The sequence below is a fragment of the Lutra lutra genome, chromosome 16 (genome assembly GCF_902655055.1).
Source record: "Lutra lutra chromosome 16, mLutLut1.2, whole genome shotgun sequence".
Classification (NCBI taxonomy): domain Eukaryota; kingdom Metazoa; phylum Chordata; class Mammalia; order Carnivora; family Mustelidae; genus Lutra; species Lutra lutra.
In genome coordinates, this window is record NC_062293.1 from 26,405,180 (window position 1) to 26,427,088 (window position 21,909).

Genomic DNA, 21,909 nt, shown 5'->3' on the forward strand with positions numbered 1-21,909 from the left:
GATGTGGGGCTCAATCCCAGGACCCTGGGATCATGACCCGAGCCGAAGGCAGAGGCTTTAACCCACTGAGCCACCCAGGTGCCCCCACATATGCCTTTTTTAAGAATTAATTTTATACTATTCAAACTTTAGTTATAAAATTAGACTTGTGTCTTATTTCCAGATGTTACACACACACACACACACACACACACACACACACACACACACACTGACCTAAAAATACATCTGAACAGAACTGGCTTATCTGAATAGTTACAAAAAAAGAACTTGACAAAATTCAGCATCTCCTCATAATGAAAACACTCCACAAAGAAGGAATAGAAAGGAACTCCTTCAAAAAGCATCTACAAAACCCCACAACTACATCGTATTCCATGGGTAAAGACTGAATGCTTTCCCCATAAGATCAGAAACAAGATAAAAATTTTACTCCTGCCAGTTCTACTCCATATTGTACCAGAAGGTTATAGTTAGGGTAATTAGGCAAGAAAATAAAAGGCCCTCAGATTGTAGAGAAAGAAGTAAAACTATCTCTACTTGCAGATGACGTGATAATGTATACTAAAAAATCTTCAAGAACCACAAAAAAACCTATTAGAATAATAAGTCCAGCAGGATACAAGAACAATATACAAAAATCACATGTATTTCTGAGCATTTGCAACGATCAGAAAATGAAATTATGAGGACGCCTGGGTGGCTCAGTGGGTTAAGCCTCTGCCTTTGGCTCAGATCATGGTCCCAGGGTCCTGGGATCTAGCCCCTCATCGGGCTCTCTGCTCAGCAGGAAGCCTGCTTCCCCTTCTCTCTCTGCTTACTTGTGATCTCTCTCTCTCTATCTACTTGTGATCTCCGTCAAATAAATAAATAAAATCTTTAAAAAAAATGAAATTATGGGGTGCCCGCTTTGCTCAGTCGGTAGAGCATACTACTCTTGATCTCAGGGCCATGACTTCAAGCCCCAATTGGGGGTAGAGTTTATCTTAAGAATAATTAATTAGGGACACCTGGGTGGCTCAGTTGTTAAGCATCCAACTCTTGACTTTGGCTCAGGTCATCACCTCAGGGGCCTTGCAATGGAGCCCCACATCAGTTTCCATGCTCTGAGGGGAGTCTGCTTCTTTCCTTCCTCTCCCTTTGCCCCTCCCCTTGCTCACACACTTGTGTGCATGTGCACACTCTCTCTCTCAAATAAATAATTTTTTTTTTTTTTAAAGAATAACCTGGGGTGCTTGGAAGGCTCCGTTGGTTAAGCATCTGCCTTGGGCTCAGGGCATGAACCCAGGGTCCTGAGATCAAGTCCTGCATCAGGCTCTGTGTTTAGCAGGGAGTCTGCTTCTACCTCTCCTTCTGTCCCTTTCCCCTGCTCGTGGTGTCTCTCTCTCTCTCACACACACATAAATAAAATCTTTTTAAAAAATAAATAATTTCAAAATAAAAAAGAGTAACTTTTTTTGAAGTTAAGCAAACAACTCCATTTACAAGAACTGAATGCCTAGAAGTAAACTTAACAAAAAGAAATGTAAAACTTTTACTCTGACACAAACAAAACATTGTTGAAAGAGACTAAAAATTCTAAATAAATGGAAAGCATCATGTTCATGGATCAGGAGACATACAAGGGAATATACGAGGGGAGCCACCCAGGCACCCCTATGCTATGCATATTTAACCAAAATAAAAATTTTAAGGAAAAAAAAAATGTTGACAACTATAAAAAGTGAAATTTTCACAGGAAGAAAAAACCAAGTTAATTTAATTAAAATAAATGCAGCCTGTGAGGGGAATGAAAATGTTCAAGGTCAACAATATTAATACCATCAGCTGAGAGTATCACTAAGAAATGAAGCAGGCTTCATAACCATATTTTTAAGAAAAACTGAAGCACCAAAACATTTTAATCACATCTGTTTTAGTTCAAAATGTTTCGGGGCGCCTGGGATGTTCAGTGGGTTAAAGCCTCTGCCTTCAGCTCAAGTCATGATCCCAGGGTCCTGGGATCGAGCTCTGCATAGTGCTCTCTGCTCAGTGGGGAGCCTGCTTCCTCCTCTCTCTCTGCCTGCCTCTCTGCCTACCTGTGTTCTGTCAAATAAATTTAAAAAAAAGAAATGTTAATTCAAAGTGTTTCTAGAATTTCAGATACACCTACCTCCTTAAAACAGAGAGTATCAAATAAAATATAATATTATGCTGGTAAGAAGCTATCATGGTGAAATCACCGTGAATCACAACTATAAGCCATACTGTAATATAGTATGTGATGCCTTCAAGATAAAAACCAAAATTTGAAAATACTGTCCCTTGCTTTCTGACACCTGATTACCTATTAAACTCGATTCTTGCCACTCCCCACTGTGGCAGAAGTATTAGTACATTATTTTAAAAAACATACAGAAAATATTTACTACTTAAATATACTGGAAATATAAATGTCATGTTTTTGTAGTTGTCTGAACGTGTCACACACTTTCAAACCTTCATGCTTTGGATTTGTGACATATAACCCAGTTAATGCCACCCTGTCTCTATGAACTATCCCTATATGGCATCCTGTATATACAGTACTCGTTCAAAATACACAAAGCTGTCCTAGTTCTTTACATTAGCTTCCTCTCACTACACTGTGAGTTCCTCAAGACCAAGACCCTAGACTATTCATTCTTGTACCTCTGGTCTGGGCACAAAGTGTTTAACATCTGTTTTATAAATAAATAAATGAGGGGCTCCTGGGTGGCTAAGTCTTTAAGTGTCTGCCTTGGGCTCAGGTCATTACCCTAGAGTCCTGGCATCAGGCTCCCTGCTCTGTGGGAAGTCTCCTTCTCCCTCTCCCACTTCCCCTGCTTATGTTCCCTCTCTCCCTGTCTCTCTCTCTGTGTCAAATAAATAAATAAAATCTGAAACGAATGAATGAATGAATGAATGAATGAGATGGATAGACCTGTAGATATCAGAAATACAGGTAACATTTAGTGCTTATTAGCCAAATGCCTACGGCTTTGAAAAACTCATTTTTCTTGTATAATTCTCCAACAACCCTATTAAGGTTGTTACTATTATTATCCCTATTTATAATTAGGAAATTGAGGTTTGGGGGCGCCTGGGTGGCTCAGTCAGTTGGGCATCTGCCTTCTGCTCAGGTTATGATCCTAGGATCCTGGGATCAAGCCCCAGGTCAGGCTCCCTACTCATCAGGAAGTCTTCTTCTCCCTCTCCTGCTCCCCTCTATTTGTGCTCACTCTCTGTCACAGAAATAAACAAAACCATCAAGAAAGAAGGAATTGAGGTTTGGCATTAAGAAACCTGTCCTTGATTTCAAAGCTAGGAAGTAACAGAGCCAGGACTTGAACTAAGGCAATCTGAGGCAATCTGACCCTATTGTCCTTGCCCTTAACCACTGCACTGTATTACTTCTTATAATTTTCAATATCCTGCTTCTGAGATAACCTGCCATTTGTTATATATATATATATTATATTAAATATATATGTATATTAAATATAATATATATATATATGTAAACCTCTAGCAAATACTCTCTTAACTTATTTATAACCTGTTGAGGGCTAAGAAACTATTTTATTTAAAATAGGATACTTGGGGCCCCTACGTGGCTCAGTTGGTTAAGTATCTGCCTCCAGCTCAGGTCATGATCCCAGGGTGCTGGGATAGAGCCCCACCTCGGGCTCCTGGCTCAGCAGGGAATCTGCTTCTCCCTCTCCCTCTGCTTGTGCCACAACCTCTGCTTGTGCTTGCTCCTCACTCTCTCTCTCTAAAATTAAACAAACAAGGGGCGCCTGGGTGGCTCAGTGGGTTAAGCCGCTGCCTTTGGCTCAGGTCATGATCTCAGGGTCCTGGGATCGAGCCCCGCATCGGGCCCTCTGCTCGGCAGGGAGCCTGCTTCCTCCTCTCTCTCTGCCTGCTTGTGATCTCTCTCTGTCAAATAAATAAATAAAATCTTTAAAAAAAAAATTTTTTTTTAATTAAACAAATAAAATCTTAAAATAAAATAAATAAGAATACTAGGGGCGCCTGGATGGCTCAGTGGGTTAAAGCCTCTGCCTTTGGCTCGGTCATGATTTCAGGGTCCTGGGATCGAGCCCCATATAATGCTCTCTGCTCAGCAGGGGGCCTGCTTCCTCCTCTCTCTCTGCCTGCTTGTGATCTCTGTCAAATAAATAAATAAAATCTTAAAAAATAAATAAATAAATAAATAAATAAATAAGAATACTAAAGGAGCACCAGGGTGGCTCAGTCAGTTAAGTGCGTACTTTCAGGTCATGAACTCAGGATCCTGGGATCAAGCACATCACCTCCCTGCTCAGTGGGGAGCCTGCTTCTCCCTCTCCCACTCACCCTGCTTGTGCTCTCTCTGTCAAATAAATAAACAGAATCTTAAAAACAAAGCAGAAGGGGCGCCTGGGTGGCTCAGTGGGTTAAAGCCTCTCCCTTCGGCTCAGCTCATGATCTCAGGTCCTCCCCGCATCAGGCTCTCTACTCAGCGGGGAGCCTGCTTCCCTTCCTCTCTCTCTGCCTGCCTCTCTGCCTACTTGTGATCTCTGTCAAATAAATAAAATCTTTAAAAAAAAACCCAACAAACAAACAAAAACAAAGCAGAAGAGTGCCTGGGTGGCTCAGTTGGTTAAGCGACTGCCTTCGGCTCAGGTCATGATCCTGGAGTCCCAGAATCAAGTCCCACACCGGGCTCCCAGCTCCATGGGGAGTCTGCTTCTCCCTCTGACTTTCTACCCTCTCATGCTCAATTTCACTCTCTCTCTCGAATAAAAATAAAATATTTTTTAAAAAGCCTACTTTCAAAAAAATAAAATAAAATAAAGTAAGGATACTGGGGAACCTGGGTGGCTTAGTCATTTAAGCGTCTGCCTTCAACTCAGGTCATGATTCCAGCGTCCTGGGAACGAGTCCTGCATGGAGATCCCTGCTCAGCGGGAGCCCGCTTCTCCCTCTCTCCCTGCCGCCCCTCTAGCTTGTGCTCTCTCTCTGTGGTATGTCAAATAAATAAATATTTTTTTAAATAACAAGTAAATAAGTAAGTAAATAAATAAATAAAATTGGATTATTATAGGGGTGCCTGGGTGGCTCAGTTGGTTAGGCATCTGACATTTTTTAAGATTTTATTTATTTGACAGAGAGAGAGAGAGAGATAGCAAGAGAGAGAGAGCTAGAGAGAGAGAGAGCACAAGCAGGGAGGAGAGGCAGAAGCAGGGTACCTGCAAGCAGGGAGTCCAACGTGGGGCTCGATCCCAGGACCCTGAGATCATGACCTGTGCATGACACACTTAACCAAAGCAATGGAGCCACCCTGGTCCCCAGCATTCAACTCTTGGTTTCCGCTCCACGTCATGATCTCGGGGTCCTGAGATCAACCTCCATGCCCAGCTCTCTCTACTTATTCCCCTGCTCCTCAGGTGCACACATTCTCTCAAAACTAAACTAAACTAAACTAAGTAAAATAAAATGAAGATACTATGACTAAGTGCTTTGCCTTTAAATGTTTTTTTAGTAGGCCAAGATCATGAACTTTATTACACAAAGTTTTGAGACATTCATTTTAGCTCTTCAGAAATCTTTGCTCACTCCCTGGCCCTCAGCTAGCTTGGGAGGTAGTTAACACTGAGTAAATGACTGGATGAATTCCTATCCCAGCATAAAAGTATTCTTTAAAGAAAGAGTAAAGAATAAATTTTAGAATAAATTTTAAAAAAGAAAGAATAAATTTAAAAGAAAGAATAAATTTTAAAAAACTGAACAGAGCCACAAATAAGGGGGTAATTTCTGTTAAACATTTCCCAAATCACATCAAACAAGTTCAAGCAGACTATTTTCATAGTAGAACCATAGACAAACAATAGCCTTTTTAAAAAGTTACCCTCCAGGTTTTACAAAAGCCTGTTTATTTGATGCCACATTTCTGTGCAACCTGTTTAACTTTTTAAAAGGTATTTGTTTTTGAATAGGTAGCAGTAACAAAAAAAAAGTCTAGGGCAATAAGTAACTGAAAGAAAATTCAAACTGAATATTTGATAATAGAAATTAAAAATTTAATTATATAATAACCTAGTAGATGCTTTTAACCAATATATGTTTCAATGCTCAAGAAATAAAATTTTCCCTGTTCTTCACAATGAAATTTTCTTCAAAAATAAATGTGGTTAGGGCACCTGGGTGGTTCAGTCGGTTAAGTGACTGCTTTGGGCTCAAGTCATGATTCTGGGGTCCCAGGATCCAGCCCTACATCAGTCTCCCTGCTCAGCAGGAGTCTGCTTCTTCCTCCCTCTGCCCTTCCCCATGCTAATTCATTCTCTCTCTCTCAAATAAGTAAATAAATAAAACCTTAGGGGAAAAAAAAAATTTCTATCAAAAGATTCTAAGCAAATAGTTAAAATTAAGTTTGGGAGGGGCACCTGGGTGGCTCAGTGGGTTGGGCCTCTGCCTTCGGCTGGGGTTGTGATCTCGGGGTCCTGGGATCGAACACCGCTCAGCAGGGAGCTTGCTCCCCCCTTGCCTCCTCCCCCTCCCCCCGACCCCGGTCTCTGCCTACTTGTGATCTCTCTCTCTCTCTCTCTCTCTCTCTCTCTCGATCTCTGTTAAATAAATAAATAAATAAATAAAATCTTTAAAAAATAATAATAATAAAATAAAATTAAGTTTGGGCACTTAGCCCTCATTTATGTGGAAGTTTTATTCAGACGAACTTATTTCTCAAGCAGCAACTCAAACAAATCAAAAATTAATTAAAGGGGCGCCTGGGTGGCTCAGCGGGTTAAGCCGCTGCCTTCGGCTCAGGTCATGATCTCAGGGTCCTAGGATCGAGCCCCGCATCGGGCTCTCTGCTCAGCAGAGAACCTGCTTCCTCCTCTCTCTCTGCCTGCCTCTCTGCCTGCCTCTCTGCCTGCTTGTGATCTCTCTCTGTCAAATAAATAAATAAAATCTTTAAAAAAAAAAAATTAATTAAAATACAAAAAAAGCCACATTAAGTTTAAAATAATCACCTAGCTCCTCCCCCAAAACAAACAATACAAAAAAGAAATAAAAAAGAAATTCTAAAAAATGAAAAAGGATCACCTAGTCCAATCTTCGCAAATGCCAGGAAGTAATGCCTATGATCTTAATATTTCAATTTAAATATATAAGTAGTTCTAGGGGTGCCTGGGTGGCTCAGTGGGTTAAAGCCTCTGCCTTTGGCCCAGGACATGATCCCAGGTCCTGGGATCGAGCCCCCCATAGGGCTCTCTGCTCAGCGGGGAGCCTGCTTCCCTTCCTCTCTCTGCCTGCCTCTCTGCCTACTTGTGATCTCTGTCAAACAAATAAATAAAATATTTAAATGCATAAGTAGTTCTAGAATATAATTATGTATACGACAACGTAGGTAAAGCATCTGCAATAACTATCCTCAGAAGTCTTTTTTTTTTTTATACAAAAGTCAAAGGACTTATTGAAGAACTTTTTGGAAGTTTTAGCATAACTTGGCACCAATGGTAAGGACAAATAACTTGAATGCACAAAAGAGAACTTTAAATAGTTAGGCTTAGCAATTTGACCTTTTAGCATTTTCATCCATCCCTCCAAACAACTAACAAGTCTATTAAATACCTACAGCCCCCTAGTAGTTTAGTGGGGGAGTTAAAGCCATAGGTTAGTTTGCTAAAACACTGAAAGTGCTAGGTAGGGAAAGAAAGAGTATGTGGTGGGACAATATAAGATGGGCACGATCCACATTTGGGTGTTCATAAAAAGCATTCCAGAATTGAAACCTGAAAGATGAATACTGTTACCCAGGCAACAGAAGAGAAACAGAGTGCCACGCAAAGAGAGGCATCTTTGGGGCACCTGGGTGGCTCAGTTGATAAGCGTCTGCTTCAGCTCAGGTCAAGATCTCGGGGTCCTGGCATCAAGCCCCACATCAGGCTCCCCGCTCGGTGGGAAGTCTGCTTCTCCCTCTCCCACACACCCTGCCTGTGTTCCATCTCTCCCTCTCAAATAAATAAATAAATAAATCTTTAAAAAAAAAAAAAAAAAAAGAGCCCTAGAGAGAAAGAATACTATTTACAAAACAAAAATAAACTCCAGGTGTTCAATATATGGCTCAAAAAGGAAAAGATGAGGCTGGTAAGATAAGGAATAGCCAGGTCACAACGTCTTGTATCTTAGGACTTCAGACATTTAAGAATAAAGAAAAATATTTAAATGTTGAAAACGAAAGTAGCAATGGGGATAAAGGAGAAGAAAAAAAAAAGAAGAGAGAAGAATTGGGGCACCTAGGTGGCTCAGCTTGGTTAACCCTCAGCCTTTGGCTCAGGTCACAATACCACAGTCCCAGGATCAAGCCTGCAAGGGGCTCCTTGCTCATCGGGGAGTCTATTTCTCCCTCTGCCCCTCACCCGGCTCGTGTTCAATCTCTCTCAAATAAATAAATAAATAAAATCCTATAAGGATGGTAGTGAGCTATCTGGCCAGCAGACAGTAGTATCCCTTACAAAGACAGGGAACAGAGGAGCAGCAAGCCTGCGAGAGAAATTCAGGTTTGGACATGTCAGGAGACAGTCATGTCCAAGAAACAAGAGTAACGTGGATCTGAAACTCCAAAAAGAGATCTGGTCTTAAGGTTCTTAACAGGCTGTCAGCTTCATGAAAGAACTCGTGTTTTGCTCACCACTATGTCCCCAGTGGACACGATACCAGGTACACAGTCAGCACTCTATAAGCATCTAGGAAATGAATGAGATATACATTTTGGAATGGTCAACAAATGGTAACTGACCCCATGGAAATGAATAATACCAGTTAGGCAACGGCAAGTTGAGAACTAGAGGGGACCTCAGAAAGAACTCCAAGGAATGCCAAAGCTAACAAAGGAAGAGGAATCCAAAGTGATCGAAAGAGGGAAAAACTGGGGGGCCAGGCTGGCTCAGTTGGTGGAGCATGCAGTTCTTTTTCTTGGGTTCATGAGTTGAAGCCCCAAGTGGGGCTTAAAAAGAGAGAGAGAGAGAAAGAACGAAAAAGAGACGGAAGGGAGGGAGGAAAGGAAGGAGGAAGGAAAGAAGGAAGGAAGGAAGGGAGAGAGACAGAGAAAAAGAAAGAGAAAGAAAGGAAAGAGGAGCACCTGGGTACCTCAGTCAGTTCAGCAGCCAACTAGAGTTCAGCTCAGGTCGTGATCTCAGGGTCCTGGGATTGAGCCTGGAGCGGGGCTCCGCACTCAGCAGGGCTTCCGCTTGAGTTTCTCTCTCTCTCCCTCTACCCCTCCCCCACTTGCGCGCATGTGCACTTGCTCTTGCTCTCTAATACATTAATTTAAAAAAGAAAAGAAAAAGGGGAACATCAAGAGAGTTCAAAGTCACAGAACCAAAATATGTTTCTTCACACTCTTAACTCTAGGGAACAAACTGATGGTTACCAGAATGAGGTGACTGGGAGTGGGGAGGGGAGTGGTGAGGGGGACTAGAGAGTGCACTTGTCGTGATGAGCACTAGGTATTGTATGGAAGTGTTGAATCACTATGTTGTACACCTAAAATGAATATAACACTGCATGTTAACTTACTGGACTTTAGGGCACCTGGGTGGCTCAGTTGGGTGGACGACCGCCTTCGGCTCAGGTTATGATCCTGGAGTCCCAGGATCAAGTCCCTCACTGGGTTCCCTGCTCAGCAGGGAGTCTGCTTCTCCCTCTGACCCTCTCCCTTCTCGTGCTCTCACACTCTTTCTCTCGCAAGTAAATAAAATCTTAAAAAAAAAAGAAAGAAAGAAAGAAAGAGAAAAATAGAAAAAATGCACTTATGAGAGCTCCTTTACTTCTATGAATTTTCAAGAATAACGATTAGGAAAAATTCTAACTATATACATTTAAAGTGTCAAATCTAAGGAAGTACTCTTATGAGATGAATTATTTCCTGCATGGACAGCTTACTCTTTTATAAAGGTGTGTACTCATCTAAAGTGCCTGCCTCTTCACTCTTTATCACATCACCTTTTTTAATTTCCTGCATGGCAGGGCACTTGGGTGGCTGAGTTGGCTAAGTATCCGACTCCTGTTTTCAGCTCAGGTCATGATCTTAGGGTCATGATACTGAGCCCCATGCCGGGCTCTGCACTCAGCACAGAGTCAGCTTGGAGTTCTTTCCCTCTTCCTCTCCATTCCACCCTGCATGCTCTCCTTCATGCTCGGGCGCATGCGCGCTCTCTCTCCTCTCTCTCAAATAAATAAATACAGTCTGCCTTTCTTGTCTGTTTTGTTCGTAGTTATATTCCCAGGGCCTACAACAGTGCCTGGGTCAATAAATATCTGTTCTTTCTGATCATCTATGGGTCTGTTTATCTTTCTAGCCACCTATGGAGCCAGGATACAGTAGAACCAGATCAGGGGAGCTTCCTCCCAGCTCTTTAAAAGGATCAGTTTCTCAATTTCTGTATCTTAGTTTCAAAGGAGAAAAACAATCCATCATATTTTTGTGCTTTAATTTTAAGTAAAAAATCTTAACCAATTTTCAGTTTTATAATCTCAGATTTAAATTCCTTATACAGAAGTATCTAGGGCACCCGCGTGGCTCAGTCACTGAGCAACTGCCTTCTGCTCAGGGCGTGATCCCAAGGTCCTGGGATCGAGCCCCATATTGGGCTCCCTGCTTAAGCCTTCTTCTCCTTCACCCACTCCCCGCTGCTTGTGTTCCCTTTCTCGCTGTCTTTCTCTCTGTGTCAAATAAATAAATAAAACCTTAAAAAAAGGAGAACCATGAGAGACTATGGACACTGAAAAACAACCTGGGGGTTTTGAAGGGGCAGGGGGTGGGAGGTTGGGGGAACCAGGTGGTGGGTATTGGGGAGGACACATATTGCATGGAGCACTGGGTGTGGTGCAAAAACAATGAATACTGTTACACTGAAAAGAAATTAAAAAAAAAAAAAAAACTTAAAAAAATATGAACACTTATCTTTATGACCCACATACTGTGCCCTTCATTCAGAGTGCCTCGGTGGCTCAGTTAGTTAACCAACTGCCTTTGGCTCAGGCCGTGATCCTGGAGTCCCAGAATGGAGTCTGGCATAGCCCTCCCTGCTCAGCAGGGAGTCTGCGTGTCCCTTTGATCCTCCCCCCTCATGTTCTCTCCGTGTCAAATTAAAAAAAAAAAAAATCGTAAAGAATTATTTCAAATGGAATATTAAATAACACTAAAAAATGTTCTCGGGGCGCCTGGGTGGCTCAGTGGGTTAAGCCCCTGCCTTTGGCTCAGGTCATGATCCCAGGTCCTGGGTTCAGGCCCCACATCGGGCTTTCTGCTCAGCGGGGAGCCTGCTTCCTCCTCTCTCTCTGCCTGCCTCTCTGCCTGCTTGTGATTTCTCTCTGTCAAATAAATAAATAAAATCTTTAAAAAAAAAAAATAAAAAAATAAAAAAAATGTTCTCAATGTAAATAATTTTGTGGTTACATGGCAGAATGCTCTCTCTTTTTTTTAAATTAAATTTAAATTTTTACTATTTTCTTTTTTTTTAAGTAGCTCTACACCCTATGTGCAGCTTGAACTCATGACCCCAAGATTATGAGTCACACAGTCCACACTGACTGAGCCAGCCTGTATCCAGGAATGCTCTCGTTTTTTTAAGAGATAAGTACTCTAAGTTGTAAAAGTTGAAATGTTATAACATTTGCAATTTACTTTGCCATGGTTTAGCAACTTAAAAATGTATATGTATATAAATGTTGAGTGTACGTGTATGTACGTATGTATACACACAACACAACAACTACTGAATCTAGGTGATGCATATACAGATTATCAATGCACTTTTAGTTTTTTTGTATGTTTGAACATTTTCCTAATAAAAAGCTAGGCGGGAGGAATTTACTGAAGAGTTTACTAATTTAAAAAAGAAAAAACAGGAAGAGCCTGAGTGGCTCAGTTGATTAAGCATCCAGCTAACTCTTGGTTTCCAGTCAGGTCATGATCTCAAGGTTGTGGGATCCAGCCTCTCATGGGTTCCACACTCAGTGAGGCGTCGGCTTGAGACTCTCTCCCTATTCATCGCACAGACGCCCATCCCCCTGTACACATACACACTCCCCCACTCAAATAAATTATTTTTTTTGAGGATTTTATTTATTTGACAGAGATCACAAGTAGGCAGAGAGGCAGGCAGAGAGAAAGAGGGGGAAGCAGGAACTCTGCTGAGCACAGAGCCCGATGTGGGGCTCAATCCCAGGCCCCAAGATCATGACCCGAGCCAAAGGCAGAGGCCCCAACCCAGTGAGCCACCCAGGCGACCCTAAATTAATTAATTTTAAAACAAATTTTTGAAAGTTCCTAATAACTCTATATCCTCAATTTGGAAACTTCCTTGTTGTATTGATTAATATGTAAATTTCTGTGGTTCAGTTCAAATATTTTTAGAGGCAGCTATTACGCCAAACTACTAGACACTACGATTCCTAAGTGAATAAAACTTTCTCGCTTCAAACTACTAACTAAATATCACTAAGGGGCACCTGGCTAGCTTAATGGGAAGAGCATGTCATTCCTGATCTTGGGTTCCTGAGTTCTAGCCCCATACTGGGCATAAAGATTACTAAAGAATACATAAATATCACTGGCTAATTTTTCAAAATGTACAGACTTACACACATATGTTTTTAAGAGTTTTTATTTATTTTTTTTTAAAGATTTTATTTATTTATTTGACAGAGAGATCACAAGCAGGCAGAGAGGCAGGCAGAGAGAGGAGGAAGCAGGCTCCCCGCTGAGCAGAGAGCCCGGTGCGGGGCTCGATCCCAGGACTCAGAGATCATGACCTGAGCCGAAGGCAGCGGCTCAACCCACTGAGCCACCCAGGCGCCCCTGTTTTTAAGAGTTTTTAATTATTTATTTTAGAGACTGAGTGAGGGGAGAGACAGAGGGAGAGGAAGAGAGAATCTCAAGCAGACTTCACGCTGAGCATGGAGCCCTCCCTGGGGCTCGACTGCATGACCCTTGAGGTTATAACCTGAGCTGAAATCAAGAGTTGCTGATTAACCAACTGAGCCACCCAGGTGCCCAACACACATATTTTTTTAAATATCAGTTTTCTGAATACATTATGTATATTATTAAACTGGGTTGATTTATTTTATTTCAACCTAATAGTAATTTATTTAGGTAAGAGCTGTATTCTCTATGAGTGCTAAGCACAGCATAAAAAAAAATGTATTTTTAAGGGGCGTCTGGGTGGGTCAGTGGGTTAAGCCTCTGCCTTTGGCTCAGGTCATGGTCTTAGGGTCCTGGGATTGAGCCCCACCTTGGGTTTGGAGATATATATATATATATATATATATACTTTTATATATACTTTTATACTTTTTTTTATACTTTTATACTTTTATATATAAAATATATATATATGTACTTTTTTTTATGGTTTGGAGATATATATATATATATATATATATATACTTTTTTTTTATGGGGACACCTGGGTGGCTTAGTCTGTTAAGTGTCTTCCTTCGGCTGAAGTCACCATCCCAGTGTCCTGGGATCTAGTCCCACAACAGGCTCCTTGATCATCAGGGAGCCTGCTTCTCCCTCCGCCTGCCACTCCCCCTGCTTGCACACTCTCTCTCTCTCTGACAAATAAAATCTTTAAAAAAAATTTTTAGGGGCGCCTGGGTGACTCAGTCATTAAGCATCTGCCCTCGGCTCAGGTCATGATCCCAGGGTCCTAGGATTAAGCCCCATGACAGCCTCCTTGCTCTGCAGGAAGCCTGCTTCTCCTTCTCCCACTCTCCCTGTTTGTGTTCCCTCTCTGGCTGGCTGTCTCTCTCTCTGTCAAATAAATAAAATCTTTTAAAACATTAAAAATAAATTTAAAAAATTAAAAAACAGGGGCACCTGGGTGGCTCAGTGGGTTAAGCCTTTGCCTTCGGCTCAGGTCATGATCTCAGGGTCCTGGGATAGAGCCCTGCATCAGGCTCACTGCTCAGCTCGGAGCCTGCTTCCCCTTCTCTCTCTGCCTGCCTCTCTGCCTACTTGTGATCTCTCTCTGTCAAATAAATAAATAAAATCTTTTTTAAAAAAATTTTTTTTAAATAAATAAATAAAATCTTTAAAAAAAAAAAAAAAAAAAAAAAGGGGCGCCTGGGTGGCTCAGTGGGTTAAGCCGCTGCCTTCGGCTCAGGTCATGATCTCAGGGTCCTGGGATCGAGCCCCGCATCGGGCTCTCTGCTCAGCAGGGAGCCTGCTTCCTCCTCTCTCTCTGCCTGCCTCTCTGCCTGCTTGTGATCTCTCTGTCAAATAAATAAATAAAATCTTTAAAAAAAAAATAAAAAAAAAATTTTTTTTAACTTTTAAAAAAGTTTTCTTAAACTCATTTGCCTTCTTATCAGAAAAGTTGTGGTAAAAGAATCAGAACTCGTATAAACAAAAACCAAAAACACTAACATATCCTTCCCAAGAATAACATCTCTCTCCAGATCACTGTATAGACAGACTTATGTTTTTAAAAAATCACTGACTGACAGCACACCTGGGTGACTCAGTCATTAGGTGTCTGCTTTCGGCTGAGATCGAGATCCTGGGGTCCTGGGATGGCAGGGAGCCTGCTTCTCCGCTCTCCCACTGCTCCTGCTTGTGTTCCCTTGTGTTTCCTCTCTCTGTTAAATAAATATATAATATCTTTAAAAAAAAAAAAATCACTGATTGAGGGGTGCCTGGCTGGCTCAGTCAGTAGAACATGCAACTCTTGATCTCAGGGTTGAGTTCTAGCCCCACATCCGGTGTAGAGATTACCTAAAAAAAAAAAATCTTGGGGGGGCGGGGAGAACCACTCTCCTGAAACTCATACTACACCTATGTTAACTAATTTGAATTTAAATAAAATATTGGAGGAAAAAAACCCACTGATTTACAAATAAATCATTCATAGATTCACAGGGCTTAGTCTGGATAGAGCAGACAGGCGGACGCTCATCCAACCGAGCGACCAAAAACGGTCTTCCCTGGCGCCCGGGTGGCTCAGTTGGTTAAGCAGCTGCCTTCATCAGGTCATGATCCCAGGCTCCGGGGATCAGGGATCAAGCCCCACATCGGGCTTTCTGCTCAGCAGGGAGCCTGCTTTTCCCTCTGCTCTGCCTGCCACTCCACCTACTTGTACGCTCTCTATGTCAAATAAGGAAGTAAAATCTTAAAAACTAGTAACTAAATAAATAATAAAATCAGCCTTCCTTTAGGTTGTTGTTTTGTTTTTTTTTAAGATTTTTATTTATTTATTTGACAGAGAGAAATCACAAGTAAGCAGAGAGGCAGGCAGAGAGAGAGGAGGAAGCAGGCTCCTTGCTGAGCAGAAAGCCCGATGTGGGGCTCGAACCCAGGACCTGGGATCATGACTTGAGCCGAAGGCAGCGGCTTAACCCACTGAGCCACCCAGGCACCCCAGGTTGTTTTTAAAGACACAAAAATAGCAGACTCAAACCAAAAATTCAAATAAAAACAAAGAAAAAGGTAAAATATTCAAGATAAGTAACATCAGTAGAATATTTTCGATTCCTTGCTAAGAATTCCTCTAAGTAAGAGATTATAGCACTTCACACCCCCTAAAACATTCTCACCATTTATATATCCTCCTCAAGTTCCACAAAGGTGCTCAGAATTTACTTTACACATTCTGGTGATGGACAATTTCCAGGTTTTCAAGTACTTTTGCAGTAAATACCCTGAGGCACTTTTGCTATAATAGCAGACTCTTAGGCTCCGCATTAAAGGCCCCAATCAGAGCACTCCCAGAAAATTAAACACAGAATTCACTTGTGCATACTGGCCTAAGAAAGACTTAATTTCTGGAGACTGGGTAAAACTTGATTTATCATCTTACATAAAAAGTGATTAACAAGGTAGTTTTATGTTTGTGGTCTGGGAATTGGCTCATCTAGCATTTCATCAATGTTCTCTATTCTCAGGTCATGGCTCTTTGCCCAAAGATTTCATTATATATAATTTATAGACATATCTGAAAAAGTATAAAGAACAAAAACATTTGACATTTAAAGAGTCATATACTTAAGAAATTAATATCCAATCAGGTGCTTAGCAATTAGTCAGTTTTATTTTCTGATTCTGCAACCTGTAGCAGTTATATTTCTTGTAGCAGTTATATTTTCTTGGCACGTGTGACCCTGGCCTTTTGCTATGTTCACATGGACCTACTGGAGTTTAAAGCTAGCAGGACCACTTCTTTTATCCAAGGTGATAAGTCATGCTGGGCCTGCTCCTCACCTGTGTATATATGTCTCTTCCTACTGCATCGACATACTGGTAAACGCCTGTATGAGGTTGAAGACACAGCATACCATCTCAAAAGTAGTACATGACCTCTAACAGTGCTAATAAACCACTGGAAACTGCAATCCCATCTTTAGATTTTTTTTTTCAATCCCTCCCTCCCTGAAGACTTGGAAATATTCTTGAAATAAAGTCAATGTTCTTTGGCAAGTGCAATGGCATTCCTTTGAGGCAAATGGATCACAAAATCAGAAAAATCATCACTACAGTCAAGCTTAAAAAGGAGAATAAAAAGAACTATGTGAACTGGTACAAAGGTATAAGTGACAAAATAAAGTTAAAATGGGAGTACTATTTAGGGTTAGGAAATGAGCTGCTAAACGTATCTCACGTCCTAATACCTTTTTTCTAGCATTTTTCAAAGAGAATATGTCGGTGGTTCAATGATTTGTTATTTAGCTCCTTCAGTCACCATGTACTTAGCTAGGTGTACTAGATGCTCAGAAAACAAAGACGAACACTTCACCTGCATTAGATAACTTCCACAAAAATAATGCCAACACAGCCTGAAAGCTTAAATCCTTGAGTGCCTCAAGAAGTCCAAGGCCTATCACTTGCACTCCAGACCTCCAAAACGTTCACAGACCCGAGGTGAGGGCACCGAGGTCACTGCCCAGGTGTTAGCTAGGGTTAAGGGCACCTGTAAAATGCAGTCTGAAAACGGTTGTCGACAGTCACCTACATCTCCCCAACCCGCCCCGCCCCCAGTCCTCTTCATAAATAAACAGAGGGTTTTTAAAGGGAACTGTCCAAGGTGACCACCTGACACGGAGAAACGCTTTGGTGTGTGATATCAACAAAATAAAATTGTACGCTCTACTTACAGAGCGTTGCTATACAACATCTAAATGTTGACAAAGTGTCAACCAAGACACCAAAAAAACATAAAATAAAACCTCCTTCTCAACAGGGTTAAGACGTCACGAAGAAACTGACCGAAAGAGGGAGATCTCTAACTTCCCAAAGCAGCAACCCCCTGGAAAGGTACTGGAACCAGCGGAAGTTACATAGCCAGGACAGAAGTGTGTAAATGCCCCACCACACACACACCATGGTAAAAGTTTGAACCGCCGTCCGACTATCCTACGGTGGTCGGAAACTTCCCTAAACTACCACCCGCTACCGGCCACCCTTATAATCTCCGCCCTCAGCCAACCTCAGGTGCCCTCAGGCCAAGCTGAGGCTTCCTCCCCGGGCCTTGCCTCTTCATCTCCCTCCCTTCTCCTGGACACTCACCCGCCTGCCTCGGCTTCCGACGCCGCCTCACGGCCGCCGGGTCGGTCCGGGGGGCTTCGGCCTCAGGCGCGCCCCCTCCCAGGCCGCGATCCCCGGCCCCCCGCCCGCCCTCGGGCCCAGCCCCCGCCCTCCCCTCCCGCCGGCCCTCACCTCCTCGGCGTGCTTGCGCAGCGCCTTCTCCCGCTGGTACTGGGTGATGAGCTGCTCGTTGTCGTCCCGCAGCAGCTCCAGCTCCACCTGGTGCTCCTGTTCCTGCGCGAACACCGAGTCCAGGTTCTCCAGCACGGCCACCACCAGTGGCATCAGCTCCTTGACCACCTCCTCATCGTAGCGCCCGATGAGCCGCTCGAACTCGCGGTAGATGGAACCAGCCAGGCCGGACACCCGCTCCGACATCACGGCCCCGGAGCCGCCGGGCTCCTCCTGGTACACCACACCGTCCTCCAGCTCCATGGTGGCGGGCGGGCGGGCGGGCGGGCGGCCCGGGGCGTCGCCGGCTGAGAGGGTGTCACGGGCCCGCACGGGACGGGCCCGCCTGGGGCTTGGTCTGGGGTTGGGGCTGCGGCCGGCGGGGTGGGGGGTCCGGGCCCGAGGAGGAGAGGGGTGGGGTGAGCGCACTCAGCCCAACGGCCGCTGCACCAACTGCCGGGGCGGCCGGGCCGCGCGCGCCACACGTCACCCACGGGGCGGGACCCGCGCCGCGTCGGCCCGATGGGCGGGGCCCCGCGGGAGGCCAGGCGCGGCCGGGGGCGGGGCCATGCGTCATCTTGCGCCAGCGGAGGGGGCGCCGTGGCGTCAACACTCGGCGCCGCGCGGCCGACCCCTTCGCCAATGGGAAAGACGGCTGGAGGAGGGTGGCGAGAACTGTCAGCCCCCGGCGGGGTTCGCAGGGCGGGTCCCAAAGGAAAGGGAGGGGTTCTGGAAGAGTGACTAGCCGTCCAGAATTAACATAGCTAACATTTCTATTGCCTTTTTCAGCTCACAAAGGGCTTTCTCATTTGTTCCTCCCGACAGGCGTGGTGTGGTAGACGTTTGCCCTCCGTTTCACGAACAGGGAAAGTAGGCCCAGAAAAGTTGTAGTTCACTCAAGGTCACCCAGCTCAAACCAGTTCAGATTAAGAATCTCGGGCTCAGAGAAAAGTGGGAAACAGAGGGAGAGGGAAAGCCACGTTAATAAGACGAGGTCTCCCTAAGTGATAAGGTGGTCTCGACACAACTGTTTGGGGATAAGGACAGTAAGGACAGCCTAAAAGAGTTAGTACAGAGCATTCTGGTGAAGGATAAAACTAAAGCCACATCTTGCACTTTTCCAAACTGAGTTTCTGTGCTTCTCCCGTCCAGATTGGGAGGGTGGTATTTCCGGGCTCCAGCCACCCTACTTTCCTCTAGTCTCGAGCGGCGGAGCGGGGAAGTGAGTGGTTGGGGAGTACAGGAGGAAAGGGGTGGAGTTTCTGGGGTGAGTAAGTCCCAGGATACGTGAGGTCTCCGCAGCCTGGGAGAGCATCACGTGTGGGGAATGACACAACACCCAAGCCTCGGGCGGACTGAGTCAAGGATCGCTTTCCGGTCTTCTTTAACCTCCGTAGACGGGACGGGAGGCAGGTGACTCAGTCGTATTGAGGCCGGTCTCTTCAAAGAATGGGGAAGAGAAGGCAGGACTCGGATAAAGGAAGGTTTAGTGAGGGAGTACGCCACTTCCAGGATCAGACACCCTCGACTTGTTTACAAGTTCGAGTTTTTTCTACCGAGTATGAATGAGTCTCCCACAGCCTTCCAATCTGGACCCACCTGGAGACCCACAAAAACAGTATGGACGTTGGACAGAGGCCAACCTATAAACTCGGAAGGACAAAAATGAAAATATTAAGACTTAACAGCGGTCTGTATTGTCCCTCTTTCTCATCTCACTGCATACCCACCCTTATATTGTTTGTGTATATGTCTGGGTCAAGACTCTTGGTCTAGACTTTTCGTTCTTCCCTTCCTGAGGGCTGTCATTTAGACATATAAATAGATATAGATATAAATATATAGATTCCGCACCCCCTCCCCGGAAGTCAGACGAGTAGGAGAACCTAGGGTAAGGCTGCATTTTGTCTTCGCACAATATTATCATACACATCAAAAAATTTAAGGGAGGGGTGCCTGGCTGGTTCAGTCAGTAGAGCAGGAGGCTCTTGATCTCTGGTTCTTGACTTCCAGCCCCATGCTGGGCACAGATTACCTCTTCTTTAAGATTTTATTTATTTGTCAAAAAGAGAGAGAGATGGGGCGCCTGGGTGGCTCAGTGGGTTAAAGCCTCTGCTTTCCGCTCAGGTCATGATCCCAGAGTCCTGGGATTGAGCCCCACGTTGGGCTCTCGGCCAGGCAGGGAGCCTGCTTCCCCCTCTCTATCTGCCTGCCTCCCTGTCTACTTGTGATCTCTGTCTGTCAAATAAATAAAATCTTTAAAAAAAAGAAAAGAGTATAAGAGAGCACAAACGGGGAGCAGCAGGCAGAGGGAGACGTATGCTTCTTTAGGTATAAATTCGATATAGAAAGACATGAAATATATATTTATGTCTTAATTTTAAGCTTCTGCTAGCTCTCAGAGGTCATATTTGTTTAAAATAAAATCCAGCCAAATATCCATCAGATGTTGAATAGATGAATAAAATATGGTATATGCATATCTTGGAATATTTAGCATTCAACAATAAGCAGAAATGAAGTGCATTTTACAATATAGATAGATCTTGAAAATACTATGCTAAGTAAAAGAAACCGGTCACGAAGGACCACATATGAAAGAACAGTGCCTGGGGCACCTGGGTGGCTCAGTTGGTTAAGCACCTGACTCTTGATTTTGGCTCAAGTAATTATCTCCTAGCTGTGGTATCAGTCCCTGGGTCCAGATCTGTGCTCAATGGGGAGTCTGCGGGAGGTTTCCCCCTCTTCCTCTGCCCTTCTCCCCGTCAAATAAATTTAAAAAAAAAAAGAAAGATCAGTGGTTGCCTTGAGCTGGCTGGGGTAATGAGGGAAAATGAATGATGCTAATGAGTATGAGGTTTCTTTTGGGGGTAATGAAAATGTTCTAAAATATATTTGTTGATAGTTACATGACTCTGAATATATTAAAAGTCATTGAGGGGGATCCCTGAGTGGCTCAGGTCATGATCCTGGGGTCCTGGGATCAAGGCTGGTGTGGGGCTCCCCACTCAACAGGAGTCACCTTCTCCCTCTCCCTCTCCCCCTCCCCTCGCTCCTGCTCGCTCACTTGCTCTCTCTTTCTCAAATAATAAATTTTTAAAAAATCTTCAAAAGCCATTGAATTGTATACTTTAAAAAATTGAATTGTGTTGTATGTGAATTATATTTCAGTAAAGCTGTTAAATAAAAATTTATGGTTACAGTGACTTTATGGTCAACTTAATAGAAGCATACAACCATGTGATAAAGTGGAAAGAAAAAGATTTTATTTATTTATTAGAGAGAGAGAGAGCGTGCACACATGGGCAGGGAGTGAGGTGGGGTGTGGCCAGGAGAGGGAGAAGTAGGCCCTCCACTGAGCAAGGTGCCCAAAGCAGGGCTGAGTCCCAGGACCCTGGGATCATGACCCCAGCTGAAGGCAGATGCTTAACCAACTCAGCCACCCAAACACCTTTTTTTTTTTTTTAATTTAAGCAGGCTCCACAGCCTGTATGGAACCAACATAGGGCTTGAACTCACAACCCTGAGATCAAGACCTGAGCTGAAATCAAGAGTTGGATGCTCAACCGACTGAGCCACCCAGGCACCCCTCTTGCAATTGTAAAATCCTATGATTCTCAGGGAGGGGAAAAAATAATAATAAAATAAAGTAACATAAAATAAAACCCTATGATTCTTGTTTGTAGGTGGGAGTGAAAGACAGGAGAGAAGGCCTTAAGATTTAGTCCCATTAGGGGCACCTGGGTGGCTCAGTGGGTTAAGCCTCTGCCTTTGGCTGGGGTCATGATCTCAGGGTCCTGGGATCAAGCCCTCCATCAGGCTCAATGCTCAGCAGGGAGCCTGCTTCCCCCTCACTGCCTGCCTCTCTGCCTATTTTGATTGCTGCCCGTCAAATAAATAAATAAAATCTTTTAAAAAAAAATTTAGTACCGTTAGTCAATGTTACATTAATTGCGTAGACAGTAATCCTACCTCCTATACTTGACCACCTGGATAAATTTCCAGCACCCACTAGCGCTGCGATTATTGTTAAAGACTAAGAGTCATTCAGGAAAACAGGTCATATTATGGACTTTAGAGTAAATGTTTATTCTTGATTCCTAAAAGGAAGGAAATTCCATTTTAAGAGATTATTCGGCCTTACAAAAATAGTGAGGACACTAATG

At 43.6% G+C, this 21,909-nt stretch overlaps 1 protein-coding gene across 4 annotated transcripts in view; it reads right to left on the reverse strand.

Annotated features, from left to right (window-relative positions):
- SPAG9 (sperm associated antigen 9) overlaps nucleotides 1–18,152 on the reverse strand; it is a 141,307-nt gene extending 123,155 nt beyond the window's left edge. For all 4 annotated transcript variants that reach the window (XM_047706158.1, XM_047706156.1, XM_047706157.1 and 1 more), the window contains exon 1: nucleotides 17,705–18,152. In XM_047706158.1, the coding sequence (XP_047562114.1) occupies nucleotides 17,705–18,007 (303 nt within the window). In that variant the 5' untranslated portion in view covers nucleotides 18,008–18,152. The remainder of the gene's footprint in view (nucleotides 1–17,704) is intronic.
- Nucleotides 18,153–21,909: the final 3,757 nt, after the last annotated feature.